This window comes from Ammospiza caudacuta, chromosome 1 (genome assembly GCF_027887145.1).
Source record: "Ammospiza caudacuta isolate bAmmCau1 chromosome 1, bAmmCau1.pri, whole genome shotgun sequence".
NCBI classification, from domain to species: domain Eukaryota; kingdom Metazoa; phylum Chordata; class Aves; order Passeriformes; family Passerellidae; genus Ammospiza; species Ammospiza caudacuta.
The window spans coordinates 34,631,016-34,648,261 of record NC_080593.1 but is presented as its reverse complement, the minus strand read 5'-3'; the positions used below and the strand labels follow the sequence as shown (position 1 = coordinate 34,648,261).

At 35.7% G+C, this 17,246-nt stretch overlaps 1 protein-coding gene across 1 annotated transcript in view; it reads left to right on the top strand.

The window, feature by feature from the left end:
• The window catches only part of HIBADH (3-hydroxyisobutyrate dehydrogenase), an 85,740-nt gene that overhangs the window by 54,723 nt on the left and 13,771 nt on the right, over window positions 1-17,246 (top strand). The window contains exons 5-6 of the mRNA XM_058811842.1: window positions 14,379-14,512; window positions 15,055-15,131. Of these exons, the coding sequence (XP_058667825.1) occupies window positions 14,379-14,512; window positions 15,055-15,131 (211 nt within the window). The remainder of the gene's footprint in view (window positions 1-14,378; window positions 14,513-15,054; window positions 15,132-17,246) is intronic.

Sequence of the window (17,246 nt, the reverse complement as noted above, 5' to 3'; positions counted from 1 at the left end):
TTAAAAGTAACTGTACTATGTTTTAACAATAAATCATAGTAGTTACTGTGCTTTTGTCAGTTAATATAACTTGACAGATAAATGCCATGTAGTCCTCCCAGCTTCAGTCTGGGTTATTTATATACTGTTATGTAGAGAATCCTGAAAAGCTGTCTGAAAAGTTTTGCATCTTTTAATAAGGCTCCTAGCCAAGTTAAATTTAAAAGACATATGGAGAATATATAGCAAGATTGTACTAACTTCATTGTGACTGGTAAAACATGTATTTTTTTCTTGTTTTCCTGGTTTATTCTCCAAATAGAACAGAAAAAAATTTAAAATTGTGTTGAGTAGGACTCTATCATGGTACTGAATTACAAAAGAAAAAGTCTTTGCTATAAACTTAAAAAAAATGGGAAGGTTGCCCTTATAGTCATGAATGGCACAAGTTTCTAATTTTCTTGAAGTGTATTCATTTTACAAAGCTCAGGTAGCTTTCTTCTGTGACCTGTGCAACATCATTCATACAAGCTGTTTCCTATTTACAAATCAGTATCTTTATTGCCTCAGTGACCTTAGAAAAGCAAGAACAATTTCTGATCATTTCCTGATAGGAATTGACAGTAGCAAGTCCTACAATAGCATATGCTAATTTTTTTCTTATTTGTATCAACATGGGGTTTGTATTTGGACAGCCATTTTGAAATGTTTCGCTGTATATCAAAATAATAAGTCCTAATGGATTGCTTCCTGCTTGACTAGGCAAAAGTATTTCTTTCTTTCTTTTTTTTTTAATGTATGCCCAAGCAAGTTTAAAAGAAACAGTAGAACAAAATTAAGTAGATTTGCTGTTAATGGCCTTGCTTGATAAGGTATTTATATTCTGTGTATGGTTTTATTATATATTAAATTCTGACAATAAGGTAGCTTTTCCTTTCTGAGGTCAGTAGTGTTCAGATTAATCAGGTTGACATTTCATGCCGGTGGGTCATGAACTGTTGATAATAGCATTAAATGGTGATTCACTTGCTGCAGGGAGCACAGCTCATTATCCAGTCACTATATTAAATCATCGCCACAAACAGCTAGAGCCCTGTGTGTGCCTGCACACATCTGCACACACACACACGGAAATCAGGGCGGGGATCTCTGTCCTGTAGCTATCCATTTCTCTGTTTATAGCAATTGTTAAAGCTGTTTCCAGCATGCAATGATGATTAAAATCTCCCCATTTGGGAGACTGGAATAGTTTTTACTGAAAAATCTGTTTATGTATGAAACAGGATTGTGCCATTTATTTTCTAGCTTCTGTCCAAAAATGGGGGATAGCTTTTTTAGCCAGTTCTGTGTTAGACAAAAGTGGAGAAAAATACATGTGCATCGTTTCTACAGTGTTAGTGTTGGAAAAAAAGCAAGATGGAAAATTAAAACAATGGAAATTCAAATTGCTTGTATTCATTGAGTATGAATTTTTATTTAATACTGTGTTTCAGGGGTTTCTATATTAGTTTCAGATGTGCTACTTCCTGTTAGAAACATTCATACTTTAAAAAAAATAGATACTGTCCTAGTTCAAAAAAAGTTGTGTCTATCATAATGGAAAATTTTAAAATAGAACACTGTCTAAATAATCTAACAGTGGATTAACTAAGTTGAATGAGGGAAAATTCCGCCCTAATGCCTAAAAGATTTTGCAGATATATGCAAATTTTACTTAATTTTAAGCTGCATTTTTCTTAAATTAACTTTGAGTAAAGAGTATTGCAAGGCATGTGTCCAGCAAATAATAAGAAATGTTGGGTTTTTTTCACCTACCTGGAGCAGAGAACTGTGGAGTTTTCTCTCTCCCTGTCCTCTGTCTCCTCCAACTGAGTCAGTGTCATTTGTTTTAGTGCAAAACTGACTGTTGTTCAAAGGCAGCATTTAGAGGCACTTCACCTTAAGGTATAACAGGCTGGCCTGAAGTGTGAGCTTCTCAAGGTCTTGGTAATTGACACTAGAAAAGTGGTTTATTTTAATAAATGATATATTTTTAGTAGAAGGCATTATGTTTAATCAGTATATAAATATTAATTACCATGAAAACCATGTTAGCCTCAGTATTAACTTTAAAACTGAGAAGTTGTGGAGTTTTCATATAGATGTACATTTTTATATATTTATATAAATGGTTACAGAGTGGGAAGCCATTTTATGAAGAAATTAGCACACTATATATTTTAAGAGAAGTTTAAAAAACTATCTTGAAGGGTAACATTTTAAATTCCTCAAACTGCCTTCTTTTTTTTTTTTTCTTTTTTTTTTTCTTTTTTTTTTTTTTTTTTTTTTCTTTTTTTTTTTTTGAGGTTAAATAGCTTCTAAAACTGCCAAGAGAACCAGGATGACATGAAAAAACTGTAGGCCGCTAGAGGTCACTATTTGGTAATCAACTTCTAATGAACCAGAACTGTCGAGAAGGCCAATAAATTACACTGTGGATTTTTCTAATTATGAATTCCTATTTAATCATTCAATGACAAGTTAACTGTGGCAGCGGTTCTATGTACTTTGCATACACAGTTATGTTAATGTACTATTATATTTCTTAGGATGGAGGTCCTCCATCATTAGAGCAGTTCATTACCAAAGAGTCTCTTATCTAATCATAATTACTGATTATGAGAAATAATTAACTTTGTTACCCTCTTGATTCTGTTCGTTGGCAAAATACAGTCTTTTTCTTTTCTTGTTTTTAAATGGAGGGCCAGGCCAAGTACTGACTTTCAATACCTTTACATTACAAAAAAAAAGGTTAAATTGGTTTTGTGCAAAATTACCTAGAGTTGCAGCATTGGAATACTTACAGGTAGTACAGAAAAAAGAGATACACAAGTATTGTAGTGGTTCTCCTTAAGTTGTCATTCAGCAGAGCTAAATACAAAAATGTGTTTTGTTTTGTGAAAGTACAGCATTTGGAGCATGTAAACATTTGTGAATTTAAACCATATGATTGCATATTGGCTCATCCTGAAACAATAAAAATAATAATAAAAATAATATCTCTTCTTAAAAATATTTCCATATTAAACTTAGAATTATTTAATACATAAGGAAATATGACTTTTAATTAAATTACAAGGGTTTGAACCCATTGTATAAGTGGCATCAAATACATTTGAGAACACTGAAAAGTACATTGCATTTTAGGCTGGAGGGCAATGCTAAATCTAGTTCTTTGAAAGAAATGTACTATCTGTTTTGCAAGAGAGGTAATAATAGAATTATGTGTAGAGGATCTCTGAACAGGAAATAGAACTGGGAAAGGCCTTGAAACAAAGGGATTCTTTCAATGGAATCTTTCCAATTTAGGCTGTTTTTCTAGCAGTTGTCGTAATCCTGTGCTATTGTACTGCTTTGCCTTTCAGTGCCTTAAAGCTTTGAGAATTAACTTTGAATATGCTGAAATTAGGCAGCAGAAAGTGATTTGTTACTTTGTAGGTAATAGTTAGGCATGCTTTAAAATAAGCATGTATTTTAAAGGAGAAGCTGAAAGATAAAGAGTGTGTGGGCTGTTGACTGTATCCAGAGGCAAGATTCAATGTCAAAGTGCTTAAAAAAAGCATGGACGTATCTGAAGCAGTGCACTCTGATGATGGTTCAGATTGTCAGAAAAATTCTTGGTCTCATACCACCGATGACACTTGAAGGGACAGAGTTCAAAAGTTCATTCAAAAATGTTCAATGCAATCTTCACTCCTATTATTTATGCATTTCTTTCCAGTTTCGTTTGGTAAACCTCTGTCACTTGTCCTCTCATAGACTGTACCCAAAACAGGTAATATTAAAACTTTCAGCTGAGCAGCCCTCTAGGAGAAAATACTGGAGACTGATTTGTTTTAAAATTACCTGTCTGACACTTCTTTCTGGCTATATATTTCTATTTTGTTTTAAAATTTTGTTAGATTCCTGCTATTAAATACTAGGTACTTTTTAAAATGTTGTGAATGTAAATATGCCCCTATTGATTTGGATTGGCATATGGCATTGCTACATCTTCAGCTTTTTAAGATAAACCAGAAATGCTTAAGAACATGCATGCTATGATAGCCACCCCATTTAAATGCTTTTTGGGTTATTTTTGTGTGTTTATTGTCTTAATTTTCTTATATGACATGAAAGGACTAATGAATGCATCAACAGAAATTTACCTTCTTCTACAGCTGGCTTTTTTAAGAAGCAGACCTTTTATTAAGAGCACTTGAACCCATACCTGTTGAATAATGCAGTTTAAATGCATATTTCGGTGTGACTATATTTTTCTTTTTTAGTGATGTGCTTAATGTCTTCGTTATTCCAAAAAAAAAAAAAACATGCCATGTTTTGTTTGGTTTAGGGGCCTATAGGAATGTAATATGATAAAATCATAAAGTACTGAAGTGTTTCAAGTATTTCTTATTTGTAAAAGAAGACTGGTATCTTGTTAGAGTTGTACTAATACTGGAGAAACAGGCAATAATATTAAATATCCCTGGTTTATTTTTTCTTGAAGGTTCTTGTTTTGCTCTTATAATGAAGAGGTTTCTTCAGCTTTTATGTAACTATTCCACAGAACTATGTAAACATAGTTGCATTGTGCTGTAGAGTTAAGGTAGAATGTGCAAGTATTTTATACTTTCCAGAGACATTCAAGTCCAAGTAGCAAAATCTGCAAACCTGGTGACATACAGCTGACTGCTTTTTATGATTTAAAGTGCTCAGCAAGACTGGCCACACATATGGTTTTGTTGGTCCTGCATTTGCATGTACGTTGTTCAGTCAAAATGGATGAGATGAGAAGCTGTGATGACAAGGTGGATTGCTGGATCTGTTTGTGGCTTTTGGTTTTTCTCTGCAAGCATTAAGCTTCTGGAGGCTTGATGTTTATTTTGCTATTGTCTGTGAACTTGAGTTAGAACAACTAACTGTAAGAATATAAGAATCACTTTTCTGGGATTCTGCCTTCTTTTTTTCAAAGAGAACTTTATAAATGTCTATCCCTTTGAGTTTTTTCTTCTATAGTCACACAACAGTCTGTTTTCTGGTTGGTGATCTTCTGCATAGAGTAGAAGCTTTTCAAGAAGGTGAGATTATGATGATACTGGAGATGCAGCTCTTCCCTCTTTCTAACACTCGACAAAAATTATTCTTGATTTTGCACTACGTGATTAGGATAAAGTTTTGTTTCTAGGACTTGAAGCCTCATCGGTCAAGATTGTCTCTACTGAATTTTAGTTGTGTGGAGGGTTAACAGTGGCCCACATAGTGGAGGGACTGCATGCATGTTCATGTTTAATTTTTGAACTTCTCCTAAAAGACCAGAATTTCAAGCAGTAGTGCTGGGTGAGATTTGTTTTCTTTGAAGAAGGAATATTTTCTTTGTTTCTTTTGTATTCAGTATATCACATGTAATTGATGCTGTGCTTGCTCAGAACCCAGAAACAGTTAATCAGACAGCTCAGTGTCAGGTGCTTCACATTTGGACTGTCTGAAATCTGCTTTGAAATTTTGGGATTTTGTATATGTGGAATGTATTGCTTCTGTTCATCCCTGGCTGTACAGCCTTCTTGCTAATGTTCAGATAAAAAATTAGATACTTGTTTTGAATTGTGCTGATCTCTGTGCATGTAGTTTTGCTGTCCACAACTGTAAATACATGCACCTGTTGTTGTTAAGTTTTCATATTTCTGTATAGGTCTGCAGGTGAGATTTAGACCATATATCTAAATATTGGTGATGTGTACAGGAGTAGCTAAGTCTGGTACTCCAGCAATACCAAAAGGATATTTCTGTTGTCTTTGATTTTGTGGTGGATTATGGGTCAAAGGTGGAGAATGGGAAAGATGACTGTCATGAACTGCTGTTTCTTAATGTTTTTAATACAATATTTTGGGTAAAAATAAGCGGATAAGTTGATCAATCATACTGTATTTCCTTTCTTATTGCACTGCTGTTAACCTTTTTACTTGCTAACTTTTCAAGTGCTTTGATATTTCTCTCTGACATTACAATGACTAGAACTAAATGTAGTGCTTTTTAAAAAATGCTACAGGCAGAACAATTTCATCAGGCCTTTCAGCTTGTATTTCTGTTGAAAAAGTTGAAGTATCTTATGTGTGCATTTGCCTTTTGCAACTTATTTTCTTTGGCTGATCCCTTGGAGGCATCAGTTGCTACTTAATACCATCTCGTAAAATTTTCCTCATGCATCCCTCTCATATTAAACTGCCACAACAACAGCTTCTAGTTTTTGCATGATTTACTGAGAGGGCATATTCTTTTCTCTGTTTTGGCATCATTCTATAATACATCTAAAAAAAATTTAATGTCTTTATTCCACCATCCATGGCCAAGTCCAAGTACAAATCCCTCTACAAATCTACTCAGGCCTTCTACTAAAAACATAAAGCTTCTCATTATAATTTTGGCTATTTTGTTTAATCAGTTGTTTATTCTTCCACTACTTTCTACCTTCCATTTCTGATTATTTTTACATATTTTTTCTGTTCCCAAAAGGGATATCCTCTTCTACTGTAACAGATGTTTGTACCTATTGTTTATATGCATGTATCCTTACGATTCATGTAAATCCCTAAATATGTTTTCCTTGAGGCCGCCAAGTATCCCTGGATGTACAGCGGCACTTCTCAGATTAGCATGTAGGACTGGAAATTTGGAACTGGCTTTGTCTTTGGACAGCACCTAGCAAAATTGGGACAATTGTGACAGCAAGTGGAATGCTGAAGAAAGGCTCTTAGAGCAGTCTCTGCCTGCATCTTCTACCTTCATATTATTCTGGGAGGCAAAATCTGTTTAATTACGCCTCTCATGCTGGGCTGCCCGGAACAGGTAGCACATCGCTCACCTCTCTTGCATCTTTCTTTCAGTGTCTACTACTGCTAGGAAAATAGCTGCATGGAGCATTAATGCTGATGCATACAGTCTGATCCACTCGTCTTCATTCTTGCCAGTGCTTGTGGGAGAGGGGGTGGAGGAGGAGGAGGAGGAGGGAATTATTATTCTGCTGCTGACACAGGGAGAATGAGAGTGGCTTGATGCAACAGAAGATTATGTTCCCTGAGGATAAACAAACAGAAGGAGATAAATTAGGAGAGAGGATAATCCTGTTAATATGTGCATTCCTTAATTCTGATCCAGTTTTTTAAATCATATGATTTCACAGAGGTTAGAAATTTAATTAATACCTGTAAACCATCTCTTCAAGTTTACCTTTCAGATTTTGGAGTAATGTTTTGAGTTGGCATTTGAGATGCACAAATTTGCTTATAAACAGGAATTGTAAGTAGTAATATGAATATCACGTGAGGGAAAAATAATAATGTGCACATCACCATCCCTTCCTTAATTTAAAAGAAAAAAACCAAAACAACTTTGGTGCTCTGGACTTTTTCACAATACTGTTTGTTAGGAAGTCAGGGCAGCTTATTCCTTGCAATCTTCTTGTTGCTTTTTCAGCAGAAGCTGGGCCATTGTGATATTTATCTGAATTCAAACAAGGCTAATTAAAAGAGCTGCTGACAGTTGTTGTGATCTGACTTTGACTGGAGCTTGATGGTCATTATGGGTAAATAATGAACTAGGTCTGCAAATGTAGCAGCTGCCAACTTGGGATAGAAGAACAGCTATTGCGTCCAATTTAAGGATCTATCGACCGCTTCCCTTTTCCCTGCAGATCTTCTTCCTAGCAGAAAACTAATGTTTTATACTGCTTTGTTTTGTGGTTTCAGCTATTTCTAATATAGTCTATAATTTCCTCTTAAATATTTAACCTAGTCCATTATTAGCTTTCAGAGTTAACAACTTTTCCATTGGGCTTTTTTTGCATTTTTATTTTGTTTTGTTTTGTGGGTGAGTTTTTTGCAGTTTGTTTTTATGTACAATGTAACTGCTTAAATAATGATGATCATGTGTATTTAATTTGCCTGTTGATGCAGAATAAAAATCCACTGGGTTTTTTTCTCTGTACAGCCATAATCTCACAAATTGTATAATTTGATTATGCCGTGAAAGAGATGTTTCTACTTCTTTAAGCATGCTTTTGTCTGGATTAATATTTGAGTGCTTTTTATATAAATCTTGAAATCACTGACCTGAACCTCCATTTCCATTTTTGCTCAAAATCACTAGCTTATGAGGTATGGTGATGCGAAGCTCTATTTGTCAGAAGAGAGAAACAGCAATGACTTTCATTAAGGGGCACTTCCAAGTACGTTGTCGCTTCATCATGAGCTTTGCCTTGTCCCGTTAGCAAGTAGGAATGGTACCTTACAGGGAAAATGGCAAATTTTAATAATAGATTAATTCAACTTTCTTCTGGCATTATAAATGCAGTACAAACCACAGAATTTTATATACAGAAGAACTTGCATCCACCCAGCATTTGCTCAGCTGCCATTAGAAAAGGCAGCGTGCATTATGTAAAACGTACGGAGGCACTTGTGCATTAGTGCATAATGCAGCAGAACTAGGGATCTTGCTGGGAAGAAATGATCCCAAGCGTGCCCCTAAAAGACAAGTCTTGCTTTGAGCTATAATGATGAAAAATTGCCCATTTATTTGTGTCTTTGTGTTTCAGCAAAAACGAAACTTGGACTCGTTGACTGTCGTGCTGCCGCAGGGGTTTTGTGCCCGTTTGTGTGTGTCCGCGGGCGCGGGCGTTTCTGTGCCTCTTGGAAAGGCCAGCGATACGTTAACAAGGGGTTATGTTATGCTGGTTTATGTTAAACCAGATCACCCCCTAACATGTGCAGAGCCATTCATCTGTGTCACCAAAACCCAAGAGAACATCTGACATGGACTTCGAAACAGAAACAGTGATCACTTACAAATCAAACATGGCACGCTCTAAACCGATTGTGCACGGCAATCTTTTCGAGAAAGGACAACTAATTGAACATGATAAAGTGTAAAGTTAATTAACACCCTTAAATTTGTTGATTACTTTCACGGGATTATATTGTTCGTTGAGGAGCAGCTTTCTGTCCCAGCTGTCGCCTTTTTAGCGAATGTCGCTGGTAAACAATAGAGACACCATAACAAGTCGTAAATGGTCCCTGTGACAGCAGCCCCTTGTGAGGCTGCATCTGTAGAAAATGATTAGAACAATTGCATTTTAAAGACGGCTCACATTGCAGCCCGGTCCCATCGGTCCTCTTCTTTATCTCTGCTGATGGCAGACTGGTTACAACATTTAAGTTCTTTTGAGCAAATTAAGTGATTTACTGTGTTTTAGTTATAAGGCAGCAGAATAGCTTCATAGGTCTAGCTTTGATGCTGATTTTTGTAATAGGGAGAAACACAAGCCCTTGGAGTGACAGTGTGCTGTGGGGCTTTTTTTCTGAGTCTGTTCCATTTACTTGTTTCCTGAAAATATATTGATGATGGCAGATATTGTCTAAGAAGCAAGTAGAAAACATTGATACCCTACTTATATTTTATAAAATAACTAGTCTCTTCATGGTTATTTTAAGTTTATAGTATGGTTTTAAATATTCTTTTATTTCCACTAGGGATTTATAGCTGATTTTGCCTTTACATGCCTCTTAATTGGTTTTAGATTTATATATGTAGGAAAACAATAGTAACCTTTTCAGTTAATCTTTCCTTGTGTATCTTGGTTTAACTTTTCATGAGTTCCAAAGACAAAGTATTTTGTGTGAGCTGGCAGGTACTTTAAAAAATCTGCTTAGTCCTTAAAAATACACACTCACACAAGGTACACAGATGCAGCCTCTCAAGCTCAGCCTATGTGAAAGAGAGCAAACATGACAAGAACCTGCTTGTTTGAGGCAGCTACAGTCACTTAAACTGCATTTAAAAAAAATTAATCCGAATAAAAGACCAGTGTTCCGTTGCACTTCCCAAAGTGGAACAGGCAAAGCCTCAACTCCTGTGCTTGAAGGTGCAACACTGTAAAACAAGGTAGAGGATTAAAACTCTAGCAATGCTCTTCTTGTTTACTTTTTCTTAAAGCTAGTTTAGATCACAAAATTAGTTGTTATAATTGCAGCTAAATGTTGAGTAGAGAAATAACAAAATAGATTATTTTTTGCTGAAGCTTCTCGATATTACAGCCTTCATCTCTTACTTGTCCTTCAGAGATTGAAACCGCTCAGTTCATATAATTTTGGCCTCAACTTTGTCAGCAATGAATTTTTTTATCTGCAGGTGCAGCGCAACAGTGGATTAAATATGTTGGCACAGGGATATGCTTGGGATATGCATTGTCTTTCCAGCAGCATTCCTGTTTTCAGCATGGCCATTGTGATGGTGCTGTAATACACAGCCTTACAATATCACTTCTTTTTAACTCATCTGCCCTCTGTTCTTACAGAAATGTAATAAAACTGAAACCAAAAGCAGATAATTTCATATAACACCTTTACATTAACATCTCTTTTCTAGCAAATTGTGTTCTTAATAATAAGCAAACTGATAGAAATTAAGAGGTTTTAATGATGTAGTTGTAGAACTAAGACATTTCTGGGTTTGTTTTTTTTTTTGGCACTGGAATCATCAGTGGCAAATTTCTAGGCTTTTTGCAGCAACATGAAATGCTGTTTAAATAAGCATGGGAAACTGAATACAGACGGTCAGCATGTCTATCAAATGAGGCTGCTTGGACTGGATACTAAAACTTGAGGTCATCTTCAGACTGTTCCAGGGTGGTTACAACCAGTTCCTGTTGTCATGTGAGGGCTCCTAAGTTTCCATTCCTATTTTTGTCTAAAATGTTGAACTTAAGAACTGCTCTGTAGGAGGTTCACTGAGCAATCCATTGGCAATCAAATGAGAAGCACCTGGATTGAAGTTACCCTACAAGTAGCACAGCCAGATGTGACAGGATGCTTTGAAGTGCAGTTCTTTATGTACCTTTTTTGGTAAAAAACTTAGTTTTGCAGATCTTCATCCAAAACCTCCTCGTACACAACTGGAAAACCCATCTCCAAGTGGATATGCCATGCTGCAGTGCTACTCTCTAACTTCTCACCATATTTTTTCCCAGAGTCATTTTCTTGCATATCCCCTCAGCTAGCTAGATCTCTTATATTTCTCTACAATCTTGTTCCTATCAGTTTATATCTCTGGGGCAAACTCCAGTGCTGTTGTGAGCAACAGACTTGGAGTTGATCTGCTGGTGTGACGACCTTGCAAGATTCTGCACACAGGTGTGGGTGATCATCCTAGAGAAACCAAATATGATCATCCTAGAGAAACCAAATATAAAACTGCAGCCGTGGGCTCCAGCAGTCTTGCTTTGCAGCAGAGGAGGAAATCTTAACACATGCTATTCATAGATACTGTTCTCTGAAAACTGTTCCCCAAGGATGTGAAGAGACTTTTTGTATTTTAGAAAGAACAGATAGATTTTAAACAACTTTTTACCCTCACAGCAGTGGTACATAAAACATTATCTTATGTGGTAAAACTTCTTTTAAAAAATCAAAATATGAAAAATAATATTTAGCATATTTAAATTGCATTAGCTGCTCTGCATCTCCATTGTTGTCTTTAGTGTTAAAAACTGATAATGCTTAACTGGCTTGTGTTGTTGGTATGGAAGCTGTGATTGTGAAAGAAGGCTGTGCATTCTTGTATAATGATTTTTTTTAATTTTTATTTTTAGCTGAAGTTACAGTTCTTGTACTCCTAGACTCCACGCCAAATGTTTTTTAATTGCCAGTCTTAAAAATTTGCTGCGTTGCTCCTTTGATTCTGATAAAATAGCAGATAGTTGGCAAGGACTCTAGATGATAAAATCTACCATGAAGTAAATAGGTTTTTGTTTTTAAAACAAGAATTTTCCAAGCCTTCTGCATTATACAACAAATTGGTCTCTTCTTTCTACTTAACTAATTTATTTTTGCTTCTTGAAATGTTTGAACAAGTGAGAGAGTGCAGCTGTCAGAAGATTAACCAGCTGAAAACTATTGTCAGCATTAATTTTGCTCTAATAAATGAATCTCTGAAGCTATTTAGCAGTCTGTAATCTAGATACAAGGCTATTGACCTATGATGGATAGTACTGGATTTTGTTTGTAAGCTTTGACTTAAATTGTCTACTTAATTTGCTGCAGGTCAGATCACAGGATTAGTGGTAAAGGCCATTATGTGGTTTGAATAAAAATAGCTAGAGGAATGGAATGAAAATCATTGTGTTTATTAATGTAGCAATCTTTGCGGTCATGTACATAGTGAACTGGTAGCCAAAAAGACAACAATGACCTGTTTGTGCTAGCTAGTTTGGGCTTTGCTCTTTGCCCAGTTCCTGTGAGTTGCCTGGAGAGGAGTTGTTCAATTGAGATCGAGGATTGGCTGAAAATTGGGTGTCTCTCAACCTGGGCAGGAAGATCTTCACTGCTGTATATATTTCAGTGCCTCAGCAGTGTTCTGTATACAGACCAATTGTTTCATTAAAGCTGTGGGTCTGAGCTCTTCTGGATGCTCCAGTTCTGGACTTATTAGCACAAGAAAGACACAGATTTACTGGAGTGAGCCCAGCTAAGGGCCCTGAAGATAACAAAGGGTCTGGAGCATCTTTCATATGAAGAGAGACTGAGAGAGCTGAGAGTGTTTGGCATGAAGGGAAGGCACAGGGGGATCTTATCAATGTGTATAAAGACCTAAGGGGATGGAATTAAGTAAGGGAGCTACACTCTCCTCAGTAGTGCCCTGTGACAGGACAAGAGGCACAAATCAAAACTCAAGAAATTCCGTCTGAAGCACAAAAAACCAAGATTTTTTATACTGTGAGGGTAGGCAAAGAGTGGAAGAAGTTACCTAGAGAGTCTGTGGAGTCTCCATCCTTGGAGACACTTGAAGGCTGGACACAGTCCTGAGGCATCATGCCTCAGCTGGCCCTCATTGAGCAGGGGGTTCAATGATCATGAGAGGTCACTTTCAAGCCCAGAAATCTTGTGATTTTAAGTTTTAATATAGACTGAGCAGGTCATCATCTTTACAGTTGCCTAGCTTTGCATAACTGGTGGGTATTTACTCTTTTTGAGACTTTCGATCTGTAAAATTTGTCTGAAATTCTTCAGTGACTGAAAAAGATAGTAGATGTTGAAAGGCAGGATGGACTTGCAAGATACAGAAAGGGGCATTTGTAGACATAGCCACACAGAGCACTTGCACACAGAGTGTCAATTGAAATTTTTATCGAAAAGGAAAACAAAAAATTCAACAAATTCTTCAGTGTGAAAAGCTGCAGTGTTACTATCCTTGATGCTGTAAACAAAGTCCAAAACTGACCACTTCCTTAGCTGTGGTACAGCACTTCGGAGCACTGTACCTAACTAAGCATGTTTGATTTGAAAGTCAGTTGTTATCTGCATCTGTGCACCCTAACCAGCCAATGTCTGATGCATAGAACAGAAAATTTATTGTGGCTCTGCTTCTTGCCAGAGTGAAAATTAGTGAGGGAGCTGATCTGTTCATCAGTTTAGGCCGAATTTTCCTAGCAGTTATACCCATTAAATACCAGGGGTGAGGAAGTTAGGGATGTAATTCATATTAGAATTAAGCTTCCTTTAAGGAATAGAATATTTCATGGCGTGGAGGTAATAAATATCACATGAAAAATTTGCTAGTGTTGTGCTTAGGAACTGTATATTCAAAGAACTGTGGTGTGTGTTTACTGAACTGTACTAAAGACAAGACAGACTTCAGGAATACAACTGGGAGTAGTGTGTTTGTGTGTGTGTATGAACAATTTTTACATTGTCTTTATGTAATAATTGCATCTTTGTAAATACATTAAATTTATGTGGGAACTAAGTTAAAGCTTCTCAGATTAAGGAGACTTTTGCTTCAAATTAAGAACATCATAAACTGCAGAAATTCAGAAGACTTGATTTTATATGCTTGTGTCTTTAGCTGTTCAATCATGTGAAATTCAGGAAGCACTGGTAAAAATTAGCCTAGGTTTAGAGAGGCTGATAAAAGCAGAGCTATCTTTGAGCAGTAGTTTGTTAATGGTTGTATGTGAAGAGTAGTTTGACAAAAGAGAAATTTTATTTAGTAATTCAGACAGCATGAATTTTGTGGAGCGCAAAGTTTCAGGAAAAGTTGATTGTTTCTTTGTATAAACTATAAAAAGTGACTGCCAGTTTTATGCAAGTCTTATGACTTTTCTGCTAGTGTGCCTGAAAGATAAGGTGATTTTATCTCCATCAGATGTTTCAGAATTTAGATTGCTGATCCTTTGAGTACTAGGAATGTAGTGTTACTTTTACATAGAATTTGGGATGTTCGTCGTAAGTGAAGTATTTTGCATCATCAGACCCTTACTGGTAAGAGAAACTGCCTAATTTTTGAGGCTTTTTAATAGTATTATTAAATCCAATGTTATCTTGATTCAGGTGTTGGAGCTGCTCGAGCTGGAAACCTTACTTTCATGGTTGGTGGAGTGGAACAAGAATTTAATGCTGCCAAAGAGTTGCTGACATGCATGGGTTCCAATGTGGTTTACTGTGGAGAGGTTGGAACCGGACAGGTAATGCTTTCTGAAGGGCTAATAGCTATCTCAGTCTTTCCTTTTTCTGGCTTTTTATTTATTGATGCCTATTCTTTTACTCAAGAACTAAATGCTTGATAATATATCTTCATTCTTGTTTGTTTGTCTCTAACCTTGTGTTTCTAAATAATGTCATGGAACTTTTGTCCAGTATGTTGTGTAACTTAGTATAAAAATCTGACTGACATTTCTCCACACTGGCTTGTTGAGATGATACTTCTTAGGGAAAAGACATTTTGATTTTGTTTCATCTGAATTTAGATTTACTGGATGTTCTGAAGAACAAAGAGCTCCTACATGGCATGTATGCTAACTGAACAGTACTAAGAAAAAAGGTATTTTTTAATCTGTAAAGGAGCCACAGAGCAACTTTCATTAACTTTGTGCTGTCACAGATCTGTGTTTACTCTAGAAGAAAGCTGCCAGAACATACTTGATCCTATTGTACTGGGCCTAGTGGATTCCTGTGTGTTAGTTCTGTGAAAATGCATAAAATAATTGATGGTTTCGCATGTTTTCAGGCTGCAAAGATCTGCAACAACATGCTCTTGGCCATCAGTATGATTGGAACTGCTGAGGCTATGAATCTTGGAATCAGGTTGGTTTGATTTTTGTGGTGGATTGAACACCTCAAAAACATTTTTTCCATTACAGTTTTTATGTATTATGGTTGACTTCTGCGGAGACAATGATTAAAAGAAATAGGTGAACTTGTGCCAGAAGTTGCCTTACAAAGCCATGAACAGGCTGAAGGGATTATTTAACTAAAGGAGGCGTTTTCATCATGGAAATATTCTTTTGTATCGGCTGCATAGGTTGTTACATTCTACATCTGAAGTTATTTATTTGTTCTGATGTAGTGCAGCCTGCAATAATGTTTGTCTTTCATGATAAACATCCAGAGCTGATATAGAGGTAAGTTTTTGTTTTTATTCTAAACTGATGTACAATCTATTCAGAATATTATACTCACATATGGCTCTCATTTGCTTTATTTCTTAAATTATAAAGTGAAACTTCTACTACAGTGTGTATATCAAACTAAGATGAAAGCATAAAACAGAACATCTACCTTTCTTTGACTTTATGAGAGCACTTTGTCCTAATTGCCAAAACTCCTAGTTTGTCAGAAAGCTGCAGTATACTCCTACTATACTCTTGCCAGTGCTGGCTACCATTTCTTTTCTAGGATGTGCTACATCTAACTTTTAAGTGACATCATATTTGAGCAAAATTATTTTTATTTTTTAATTGTGATGTATTTATTCTGCTGGGGTCTTTGTCATTTTGTTTTATTTTCCAATTGAGTGCATGCAAGTACACATTCAGGATCAAGGTATTTGAACCTTAATAAATTCTTGTCGCCAAATCAAAATAATTTGCAAATTTATAGACAGAGAAGTCCTGTGTTTGAAGAGATTATCTTGCAATTGTGTATCTTTCAGGGGCTTTTCATGAATTATTTATCTGCACAGTTGCATCCTTAAAATTTGCCTGCTAAAACTACAGATACTGTAGGTACTTATCAGCTAGGCTCAAGTGTGTTCATGTGGATTTGATGTGCTATAAAAACAGCAAGAGGGCATCAAATGCTTAAATAAATTTAAAAAAACACCACCTACATATGCACACATACACAGGACAATGTAATGGATTCACATTTCCTCTTAATTACCATATCAAGATGCAGTTGTTTTATTGAATTGCCCTTGTCTCAGATGTTAGACTGTCTTGACCTATTAAGTTGTCATGTTGTAATTGAGATAAAAGAGGAATTTGCTTTGCATCAGTGCTAATTGGTTTATCAATATCCTGTACCATTTACATTTTAAAATTGAGAGTCTGTAATATACTGAAGCATGTCTGCATCAAGCCATAATAAAACCAGTAGCATTGTTTACAACTTTTTAAATCCAGTGTTATCCAGAAAGCTTGCATTGGGTTCTGCTTTAAGTCATGATTTTCTTAATAAGGCACATGCAACTAATTTTTTGTTACAGTTTTATCTATATTTGTAGGAATGACTAAAATAAAATCAAGAGGTTTGGAAGAGGGATATTCTAGGGCTTGTAAGCCCTATGAAGAGTAAGTTGATGTCTGCAGTCATTGTAGCTTGAAGGTATTTAGAATTTTTTCCTTTTCCAGTTTAAATTTTGGCTGAATCTGTATTCATCATTTGTGAGCAAAAGTCCAATGTAAAAGTAACAATCTGTAAGCCTCCCTGCCTTACAATTAAGGTTATCAAGAGGAACTATATTTATTGTAGAAAAAACCTGCTAATTTTAAACAAAGTATAGAAAGAGCAGAATCTCATTTAGTCAAAAACTGCATGAAGTTTATGACAGAGGTGGTTATTTAAAGCCTTAAGAAGTAATTTAGAATCCTTGCATTTATTTTATTTAGTGTGATTTAGAATTTGAGAAGATGACTTCTGCTTATAACTAGAATAAGTGCTATCCACTTGGAGTGTGTAAAAATTTCTAATGTAGAAGTTTACAGTTGTCATTCCAATTATTAGAAGTTTTGCTATATTAATAATTTTAGGAAGTTTTTTTCTACTCTGTAGCTCAAAGGATAGTGTAGCTGCCTGCTCTGAAGAGAGTAGGAAGCTGAACCTGGTTTATTAGATTGATGCATATTTGGTCAAGAAAGTCTTTGACTTTGACTTAATAATGGTAAAGGATACTGAAATTTTTAAAATTTAGAATAGGAA